We start from the raw sequence: 11,576 nt of genomic DNA, 5'->3' as shown, positions 1-11,576 counted from the left end.
CGGGGCCGCTGAGCCCGGCCGCTAAGGCTGCCGCCTGCACCGGACGCTCGACCCGCTCGCGCCGGCACCATGGAGCGCCCCGAAGCGGGTGAGCCGGGGCTGCCCAGCGGCTGAGGGGGGCGATCGGAGCCTGGGGGCGTGGGCCCCGCTCAGCGCTCGGCCTTGGGGAGGGCCCGCTTCGCCCCGCGCCCCAAACACAGAGCTTGGAGCGCGCGCGACCCCACGCCCGCCCCGCGCGGATGCTCCTCTCCCTCCGCTTACCTCGGAGGAGCCCCGAGCCGCCGGCGGGATCGGTGCTGTTCGTCGCGAAGCGCTTTAGTGCATGCACTGTGGGTGCAACGGGGGCGATGGGACCACCCCAAGTTTCAATTGCGTTTCCCGTCTGATCTTGTGACCCTAGTACCGACTTCATGGCAACACACACCCTCCGGGGTTTGAGCAGCACTATGCTCAGAGAAGCTCCTCTTTTATCCTCTCTCACACACGTGAAAGACCTGACCACAGAGTGTCGTTGAGGATTTTATCCTAAGTGTTTGAAAAGGACCTTTTTAAACTGGCGCCAAGTCAGTGGTAGGACTCAGAATCAATTTCCAGCTGAAGTGTGCACTCTCTGTGAATAGAACTTGGTGTATAGGCTCCCAATTAGAGAAAAGGTGCTCTTCTGTGAGCTCTTTGTAAAGGCGTACAGAGAGCTAAAAAGCATTACAATGTTAATTGTATTATATAATAGCTGTTAACTGGTGTAAGTACTTATGTTTACAATTGTCGTGGGAATGAAATGATTAAGGCCTTGTGGGTGGGTTCAGAGAGTTTGAGTTTTTGAGATAGCTTATCTGGGCTTTTCCATACTCATTTTAAAGTTTAAGATGTTTGGGGAGGTTACTGTTTCCTTACATTTCTCTTCAAATATTACTGTCTTATTTCGTCCATTTCTCTCTAGACACTGGGTTGTACTTTTACTTTTATGATGAAGAAACCAAAGCATGGAGGTCAAGCGACTTGTTGATTGTCACATAGTTCTCAGCCTTTATCCAGATGAAAGATGTTACTATTTTTACTAGCTAAGCCAGGACTAGCATGGATGGCTTGGACCCTTTCCATTGGTTCTTGGGGGCTATACCCAATGTGTATATCTAGCAGAAAAAATAGAAGTCTGGCTTAATAAAGTCAGGCTTTATTATCCAAACTAGAGGCCTGGTGCACGAAATTCGTGCACAGGGGGTGGTGTCCCTCAGCCCGGCCTGCACCCTTTCCAATCTGGGACCCCTTGGGGGATGTCCTTGCCAGCCTGATGGCCCCCAACTGCCCTCCCCTGCCAGCCTGATGGCCCCTAACCGCTTCTGCCTCCGTTCCCCACCACTGTGGCTTTGTCCAGAAGAAAGCCAGATGTCCAGAAGATGGCCAGTCACCTGGTCTAATTAGCATAGTACCTGCATATTACCCTTTTATTAGTATAGATACAAGCCTGCATTTGTGTGACAAAGTGCAAACTGTCTGTCCCCCCCGCCCCCCGCCCCCAATTGGCCTGTCTATGATGAACTCATTTGCTGAAGTGCACATGTATTTGAATATTAGTCTATAGTTGATGTATGGTTTTATAATGTATTTTAAGTGTAGACATTATTTTCTTACAAAATTAATATTAATTATATTTAAAAACATTTGAATAGCAGAAAGTGGGAAAATACAAATACATTGAAGGCAACTATGTCAGCATTTAGATATTTATATCCTTTAGCCTTTTCTTACATAATTGTAATCATAGTATTATATTTGCTTTTTAAAAAGTCAGTATTTGGTATCAACTTTTTTTTTTTTTTGGTTGTTGCAGTCTTCATAGCCATTACTCTTAATTGTCATTAGTGTGAGTATGCTTGGTGTAACCATATTCCTATTAGGCATTTAAGCGGTTCCACTTTTTCTTTTTTGTTTAAACAAAGCTGTGGGGAATCTATGGCAGCATACTGTATATGATAGATACCCAGATATAGCAGTAAGAAGAACATTTTCATGGCTCCTGGTCTGTTGCCAGACTGCTTTCTGAAAGGATTACTTCAATTTACAGCGCTATAAACTGTGTCTATTAAGAGGCAGCGGTACATGTTGCTGGAAGGAGCAGGTTTGGCAGCAGAATGACTGGACTTAAATTCCAACCCCAGACCTGGCTGTAACCTTGGGCAAGTTACTTAATTGGCTAGTCTGTAAAAATCGGTAAAATAATAGTACCTCCCTGATAGCATAGTTCTGTGGATGAAAGGAGTTACTGTCTGTAAAGTGCTTCTGGCTGTGCTTGGCATATAGTACAGGCTCCATATTAGCTGTTGTTAGTAGTAGTAGTTTGCCAGTTTGACCTCATCTTTGTGTTATTAGTGCACTTAGAAGCATTGCTTTTATTTGGACTTGCACAAAAGATGGAATTTTATTTTAAATATGGCTAGAACAAATTTTAAGTACTCAGAGCAATCAATTTATGGTTTAAGTGCTTTACTTAAGGGTCAGTTATTTTAAGGCAGTTTTCCAAAAGCAAAATATTTACACCTTCTGTAAAAGAAAGTGTAGTTATGATGGATGTGTTTAAGTCATGTCTGCTAGCTTTTGCCTAACACTAAAGCTTAGAGAATTGGAGGAAGGCTTCTAGGTTGAGAAAAATTGCTCTATAAATGACCAGCAGTTCTTTCAAGAGTTACTTGGAAGTGGTATGGACTTTTTCCTGAGTTAATAATTCATATCTACAAAATGGTTTCAAGTATTCTGTAATTTAATGGAATAAAGTTTATATTTCACATTCTAGACTTGTGTATTTTGACATAACATTGCATTCAAGAGTATGCCTTGTTAATATGCTTTATTTAAAAAGATGGAGAATGGCCCTAGCTGGTTTCGCTCAGTGAATAGAGCATCGGCCTGTGGACTAAAGGGTCCCGTGTTCAATTCTGGTCAAGGGCACATATCTCGGTTGCAGGCTTGATCCCTGGCCCTGGTCGGGCCCCTTCGGGAGGCCACCAATCGATGTGACTCTCGCACATCAATGTTTCTCTATCTGTCTCTCCTCCTCCCTTCCACTCTCTCTAAAAATCAGTGGAAAAAAGATGGAGAATGATGTTGAGCAAGTCATATTATGCTTCAACATTTTTATGTTGTATAGGATAGTAGTACCTTTCCTTCATTCACCCTGTGAAAATGAGAATCTGTGATGTGCTGAAGCTGCCTTTAAACACCAGGAGTTATTTCCTCATGGGCATTGAGATATCTATATGGCAGTGTATCTTGAGTAATTTATTATCCACTCCCAAATGTGTGCTTACCTTTATTTAGTCATTCAGTACAAATGTATTGATCACCTCCTGTTGTTGGCATTGAGGAATCAAAGGAGAATAAGACAGGGCACTTAAGGAGCTTAGACTAAGGCGACCATATTGATAGGGGTGTAATTATGAAAAGCTCCCCCTTTCACTTCCAAAAGTGTCTGGGTTTGGGTGGTAAACTATATAGTCCCTTTAGCTTAGAGTCTAATGAGAAAGACAGACCTGTGGACATGTGGTGCGAGTGCTGCGACAGGAGGAAGCACTAAGTAACTGGATTACCTGACTTGGTGCTGAGTTGGGGATCAGGAAAGTTTTCACTGATAGTAAACATCTGATTTGAGTTTTAACCTCTAAATGGATTGTTCTCAACTGTTAACACACAGTCTCTTTAGTCTGAGGTAGAACAAAGAATGGAAGAGGTGAAGGGATTTTCTGGGGCAGTGTTTTTCAAACTTTCATTGCACATTAGACTCACCCTGCGAGGCTTTAAAAAACATACTGGAAGCCAGCCTGATCCCCAGAGATTGTGAGTTAGTTGGCCTGGTGTGGGACCAGACGCTGGTAATTTTAAAAACTTCCTCAGGTGATTCTAATGGGCAGCCAGGATTTAGAATTTTTCAACTAGGACAACCTTGTGCATATTCAGTTGCACAACTACTACTCTTTGTTGCTTGCTTTGCAGCTGTACGCTACATGGTCAGTGATGATCCGTTATGTGTAGTTGTATGTGCCCAAAGGTAAAAGGTATTCATTTATCTATTAAAACTTTTGTATTGCTCTATTAAAACTTTTATGTAAGTATAAACTGTGGTGTTCAATGCAAGTATAAAAATAGAAAGGAAACTGTGACTGGTTTTTACATATTTCAAATAGTTGTGAGCTTATGATTAGACACATAGTAAATTATAAGATCTTTTGCCTTTTTAAAAAAAAAAAAATTTAGCCCAGCCAGCATGGCTCAGCAGTTGAGCATCGGCCTATGAACCAGGAGGTCATGGTTCGATTCCCCGTCAGGGCACATGCCTGGGTTGAGGGCTCAATCCCCAGTGGAGGTGTGTAGGAGGTAGCCGATCAATGATTATCTCTCATCATTGATGTTTCTATCCTCTCTTCCTCTCTGCAATCAATAAAAATATATTAAAACTAGAGGCCCGGTACTCGAAATTCATGCGGGGGGGGGGGGAGGGGGCGCGTATCCTCACCCCAGCCTGCACCCTTTCCAATCTGGGACCGCTGGCTCCTAACTGCTCACCTGCCTGCCTGATCATCCCTAACTGCACTCCCTGCCGGCCTGGTCACCCCCAACTGCCCCCCCCACACCCACTGACCTGGTTGCCCCCAACTGCCCCTCACCACCTGGCCAGCCTGGTCTTCCCACGCAGCCTGCTGTTCAGTCGTTTGGTTGTCCCTTACCGCCCTGCTGGCCTGGTCACCCCACACAGTCTGCTGTTTGGTCATTACTATTACTGTGATGGCGTCTGGGACAATTTGCATATTCTTCTATTATTAGTATAGATTATTTACTTATTTATTGAATTTAGAGAGAGGAAGGAAAAGAGAGAGAGAGTGTGAGAGAGACTGAGAGAGAAACATCGATTTGTTATTCCACTTATTTATGCAGTCATTGGTTGATTATTGTATGTGCTCTGAAAGGGGATGGAACCTGCAATCTTGGGGTATTTGGATGGCACTCTAACTGAGCTACCAGGCCAGAGCAAGATCTTTTGCTTTTTAATCATTGAATTTCCAGGAAAGCATATTTAGAGTCAAATATTTTTTACTGAATTTCCAGTGTTAATATAATAATGGAGAGGAAAGATTTAAAAGTCTTTATTGAAGAAAAAAAATAAAGGTCAGAACTTATACAAATGAGAATACATAGTGATAGTTGTTAAAAAGTAAACATGAAAAAGACTGACAAAACCTTGTTGGTTTGTTTTCAAAAGGTATGTGAAAAAGTATAGGTTTAGAATTAAGAAAATATAGCTATAAATGATCTCGAGGATTATTGATTAACTAAGTCTTCATCTTACCCTTATTTGAATACAGTTCTATAGAAAATTATTAAAGTTATTTAATATAAAAATGCATTTATAAAAAAATAGACTCTGGGACACATTGTATAAGTAGTTTTACAATATATTTGGATACAAGTGGTATCATTTCTTTTTTTTTTTATTGCTTAAAGTATTACAAAGAGTATTACATATGTCTCCTTTTTTCCCCCCCGACCTTGACATTCAGGGGAATGTCAAGGCTATCATTTCTTAACATGTTAAATTTTTTTTTTTTTTAGTTCCAGTGGGCTTTATTGAGATAAATTAACAAAAGTCAAGATTTTATCAACCATCTTTTCTGAGCTTTATAACCTCAGCAGAGACTCTGGTCCACATGTGCACCTACAATGTAATACTCCCCAACAAAAAACGAAGCCCCATTGGAACATTTGCTAATTAACAGAAAGCCAATTATCCCTTGCCCCAGATGTTTGCAAAATTTTGAGTCCCCACTGTTCATTTCTCAGTGGAACTGGCCCCTTATGGCTAGGGACAATCAAATTATACCCATTTTCATTGAACAAAAATTTTCAGGTTTTAGTTTTGTTTCAAAAAGGGAACAGTGACTTGGTTTCCTCCAGGCACCCCTGCCCCACAACCACTGGTTAAAACACAGTAACCTGTATCATCATAACCCAACCCTCTCCTTCCCTGCCCAGCATTGTCTACAGAGAATTTAAATACACTTCCTGTTGGAATCTGTCAGCTGTGGACGGGCACAGTCCAGTGCCAGCCTGGCTCCCTCTGTCCTCATGAACTTACAGCCTTTGAACCCTTAATTCTTTACCCCAAAGATGAATTTTTAGATCAGGAGTAGACTTTCTCTGGGAGTTTAACATGTTAACTTTTATTGAATTTATTTAGTTGAGTTGTTTTAGCTTAGCATATAAGTTTTAAATTAAATAACTTGTTTTTCTTTTTTGTGGTATGCTAAAGAAGAAGTGAATTCCAGTGAATGTGAAAATATGGCGGGGAGAAAGAAAATGTCAGAAGAATTTGAAGCCAATGCTATGGATTCTCTGGTAGATATGCCACTTGCTACTATAGATATTAAAGATGATTGTGGAAGTAAGTACTTTATTAAATAAATATTCAACTTAGTGGTATATATTTTTTCCTTAATAAATTCACCTTATATACCTGTCATGTTTTTGAGTTTGGACTGTTAATTAATGGTTATCTAGACTTAAAAGCTTCAATGGAGAGCCAATAGGTTAAGAGCTCTGATTTCCTAAGGTGGATGCCATCCAGGATGCTGTGGGAATACATGGGTGAGGATGTGTGTGTGGGGGCATATAACCTGGATGTGGGCGTAAAGGGTGTCCTGGAAGGCTTCCCAGAGGTTTGGGAACAGTACAGGATGCCTGGCTGCTAAGTATGAACTATCCGGGGTTCTTTCCTCTATGCTGTCTTTGATGATCAAAATTTTCTGTGGAGTGATAGGAAATTACAGATTCCTCTTTCCCACCTCTGTGTCAGGTGGAACCTCTTCGTTTTATTTTTAAACATCCCATGTGATTCTGATGCTCAGCCAGTCTCAGAAACCACACTGTCACAGTCTCTTCGCATACAGGAAACCTGGTTTATATTTTGGGGAGATATAAGGAGTGAGGGATGTTTAGAATGTATGAAATCTCTGGTACCTTGTTAGTCAGTGTTTCCTATTCCATAGTCCAAAGAAAGGGAAGGAGGAAGAGGTATTTGCTCCGTCAGGACATGGGATTCCCGTCTTTTCCTTACAGCCGGCCTGTAGGGAACAGTTTTTGTGGTTTTCATGGCTGTCAGAGAAACCTTCATTTGAAGAATTAGTGTGTGTGCCTGGTAAGTAGGAGAAGATACCTTTTGGAAATGAGAGGCAAGAATTGCAATGACTTAATCATGTTTTCCTCTTAATTCCCTACTTTTTGAACAATAAAATGAATATATCTAAAAATTACAATCACTTCTTTCTGATTTCATTATTCTAAGTTGGGTACACAATAAAGAAGAAAGCTCCTGACTAATCATGCCTACGTGCTGTGCCCGTCCACTCTTCTCCCCTCTGATCCCTGTTGCAGTCTCTGGATCACTCCCATCCAAGTGCTCATAAGTTAGACTGGAATAAGAAGTGAAACTTGTTCACCGTTTCAGCTATCGGTACTTCTTATACAGATCTAATCTATATGAAACAAACGGCTTCTACTACAGATTGAGAGTGATGGCTCCAGAATCCCAGAAAGCATCTAGTGTTTCTATAGCTCCACTATATTCTTTTTTTTTAAAAAAAAAAAAAAATATATATATATATATATATATATATATATATATATATTAATTTCAGAGAGGAAGGAAGAGGGAGAGAGAGATAGAAACATCAATGATGAGAGAGAATCATTGATTGGCTGCCTCCTGCATGCTCCCCACTGGGGATCGAGCCCTCAACCCAGGCACGTGCCCTTGACTGGAATCCAACCTGGGACCCCCTTTAGTCCGCAGGTTGACGCTCTATCCATTGAGCCAAACCAGCTAGGGCTCCACTGTATTCTTATATCTTCACCGGTGATGAGAAACTGGCCACTGGGGGCAGAAAGAAGGAAAGAGATGTGTCAGCGATTCTGCAATGCATTCCTGCTCTGAGGTACAGCTGCTTCCTCAGAGGATGGGCATTGGGAAGATTGGCCAATGCTTCATCTGAATAGGGGTCTTTTCTCTCTAGTATATGGTGTACTTATTACCAAGGAAATGATCTCATCCATGTAAGTTAGGGTCACCCCATGGATGTCCATTTTTAGGCATTGAGTATTATAGCCACTTTTTGATAGCTCAGACTCTGTGAGTTAAAAGTCTTTGTGGGTTAGTCTAGACCCGTGGTCGGCAAACTGCGGCTCGCGAGCCACATGCGGCTCGTTGGCCCCTTGAGTGTGGCTCTTCCTAACCCTTAGGAGTACCCTAATTAAGTTAATAACAATGTACCTACCTATATAGTTTAAGTTTAAAAAATTTGGCTCTCAAAAGAAATTTCAATCGTTGTACTGTCGATATTTGGCTCTGTTGACTAATGAGTTTGCCAACCACTGGGACCAGTGGATGGCAAACCGCGGCTTGCGAGCTATATGCGGCTCTTTGGCCCCTTTAGTGTGGCTCTTCCACAAAATACCACGTGCGGGCGCACACATACAGTGCGATTGAAACTTCGTGGCCCATGCGCAGAAGTCGGTTTTCGGCCTGGGCGAGTTTATTTTGAAGAAGTGGTGTTAGAAGAAGTGGGGGTACATTCGCTGAGGTCGACCCCTCAGATTGAGGATGTTTTTAGCAAAGGCCAGTTTAGGAGTACCCTAATTATGTTAATAACAATGTACCTACCAATATAGTTTAAGTTTAAAAAGCAATGTACCTACCTATATAGTTTAAGTTCAAAAGAAATTTCAGTCGTTGTACTGTTGATATTTGGCTCTGTTGACTAATGAGTTTGCCGACCACTGGTCTAGACTCCAGACCACCATGTATAATATTACTTTTGTGGGAAGATTGAGTTCAAACTCCCAACTTACACACAGTCAGTGTGTTATAATGAGAGAGACAGAAAACTTGTGTTTAGGGTTTTGGTTATTTTATTTTCTACTTGCATGACATTGGGTACAATGTCCAGTTTGTGAGCTGGACTTCTTCAACTGTGAAATATAATTTTCTCCTGTTTACCTCACATGGTGTTGCTGTACAGATCAAAAGAGGTAATGTGTGGAAGAAGGCAATTAAAAATGTAAAATATGTGTAAATGCTATGTATGAAACCTTTGAGACATATCCTTTATTTGTTTGCTCATTTTTATAATAGCATTTACTAAAACACTAAGGAACAAATAGTAAAATTCTTTGCAAACCAGAAACTAACTCGTTTTTGTGAAGAGAGATTTGTATAGAAATACATAAAAATTGGGATTTTTATTGTCAACCCTTAAACCTTAAGATAGATATAGTTACAGTGTTTGTGTCCAGACAGTAGCTTGAAATGATTGGGGCTTCTCTACATTTAGTAACGTGGACATGAATCAGTGGAATGGCTCCGTGGTAGACAACACCTTAAAATTCTCAAGTAGCTGGTTGTTGCCTTTGGTTCGTTCAGTTTCCTTTGGTGGGTGGAAATTGTGAATTAACTGCCAAGAAATTCTTGTTGGTTGAAACCCTGGCAGAGCAATGGGGAGAATAGTGCTAACAAGAACACCGTGGGAAGGCGAATCCTTGCCAGTAAGAAAACTCCTCCCCAAATGTTTGATCTGAGTGTCTCAGTTGTCAACTGCGTTACCTTCAGTGTGGGTGCAGTGTCACTAGGTGAAATGCAGCCTAGTTGGCTGAAATGAGTCTTTACTTTTTTTTTGGTTTAGTTTTGGAGAAGAGACTATTTTACTAGGATTATATGTTAGAATATGAAATGTATTAGAATATTACATTAGAATTAAATGTAAATATATTTGTTATATTTATTAGGATATAAGTATCTATTACAAATAAAATATTCAAATGTATGTAGAAAAGAAAATTGTAAAAATATGTAGGAAGCCTTACAACCTGAGCCACACCTCTGGCTTTACAGGGTGGACATGTTCTGGGAGAAAATGCAGCATTAGCGAGTTGTTGGCCTGGGCCTGGATATGTCCGTTTGCTTTACGGGGGGAAGTGTCATTGATCAATAGGTTATACGCCCCAGTAAACCACCCAGAAAATGGGGTTGCTGCTGTCCTGCTTCTGAAAGCTGAATGGGAGTATGCAAGGGAGAGTCATTCTGTTGCTGACAGGAATGGCTTAATGTGCTTCCCATAAAGTATAAATCTGTAGAGGCCTTTAGTTTATTGGACTCTATTCCCTTAAGAGAATCGCAGCCTTTATCTATCAAGCCATATTTAATCAAGATTCAAGATAAAATATTTGAGTGAGTTTTTTTTTTTTTTTGCAACATGTCTTTCCTCATTGTGGAATTTAGTTCTTCTCATATTGAAATGATTACAGTCCTTATTTTACCTCACACAGAATTCTAACCTTGTAGTTATTAGAGATTTCAGAGATGTGGGAAATTATCATTGTATTACTTATTATCTAATACAGTTAAGTTGTATTTTTAAAAATACTTCAACTATTAAATATTTTAATACATCAATTGAAACTTACTGTACCTGAAAATTTTTTTTATAGAAAAATGATTTATCAAATAAAGTTGAATTGCTATCCCGGTATTATCCTGAATCAGTTTTTTAAAAAGGTAAATTATGTTCTGTTTCCTTTCTGTAACTGATTGGGGAAGAATAGTCCAAATTTTATTTTGAAAGGCTTAAAGTAAATATTTGGCCCAAATGATACTAAGGATTGATATCTTACTCTCCCCCCTTAAAACACACACACACACACACACGCACACACACACACACACGAAAACAAAAATTAGAAAAGCTTAATAGATACATTAATTCATTGAACACATAATTATTGAATGCCTGCTATGTACCAGATACTATTATTGGTGCTGGGCAAAGGTTGTAGAAGATAAAGTTCAGTTAGTAGGCAAATGTATGGAGAGTTATTCAACTTCATAAGTATCAAAGGGTGCACATTCAAATATGATTATAACCTACCAGATTGGCAATTTCTTTTAAAAATAGTACTTAGTAATTTTAGTGTTGTATCTGCATTGTTTGTGACAATGTATTCTTATACTTGTTTTATGAGTGTTCTTATCCTATGCATGAACATTGCTAGATATTATATGAGTACTTTGTTTACTGTATTTTCATATGGACTAAATAAAAAGAGTAGTAGCAAATTATATCTTGGAACTTAGGTTATGATTTCAAAGTTAGAAATAACATGAAGTTCAGTAAGGAAAAAGGGGATTTATATTCTGGCCATACAAATAAACTTTACAGCAAAAAGACAAAGATGGACAAAGAGGAAAAAAATTAGATACTGGGTTCGGTAGGTAACAAGTTGACTGTAAGTCAGCAGGACTCTCTGAATTAAAAATAAAACAGATATATTACAAGGTTAAATAAAGCCACTATAGCAAAAAACACTCATAGGATTTATTTCCTCTTTTACCCAGCTGTCATCAGATAATTTCAAATTTTGCCCTGGCTGTGATACCTAACAAAAGAAAATTTTAGCTAATCCAGTTCAAATGAAAGTTAAATAGTTATTGGTAAGATTATAGAAAACTAAGGGAATTTAGAGAAACATTGTACTTATTT

General features: G+C 39.8%; 1 protein-coding gene across 3 annotated transcripts in view; it reads left to right on the top strand.

The window, feature by feature from the left end:
* The first annotated feature begins 5 nt into the window (after positions 1–5).
* Positions 6–11,576, top strand: part of AKAP7 (A-kinase anchoring protein 7) — a 94,771-nt gene continuing 83,200 nt past the window's right edge. For all 3 annotated transcript variants that reach the window (XM_023750275.1, XM_023750272.1, XM_023750273.1), the window contains exons 1-2: positions 6–88; positions 6,299–6,430. In XM_023750275.1, coding sequence (XP_023606043.1) covers positions 70–88; positions 6,299–6,430 — 151 coding nt within the window. In that variant the 5' untranslated portion in view covers positions 6–69. The remainder of the gene's footprint in view (positions 89–6,298; positions 6,431–11,576) is intronic.

The sequence above is a fragment of the Myotis lucifugus genome, unplaced genomic scaffold, assembly GCF_000147115.1.
Source record: "Myotis lucifugus unplaced genomic scaffold, Myoluc2.0 scaffold_11, whole genome shotgun sequence".
In the NCBI taxonomy this organism is placed as follows: domain Eukaryota; kingdom Metazoa; phylum Chordata; class Mammalia; order Chiroptera; family Vespertilionidae; genus Myotis; species Myotis lucifugus.
The sequence above is the reverse complement of the archived record's forward strand: the minus strand, read 5'-3'. Positions and strand labels throughout refer to the sequence as shown.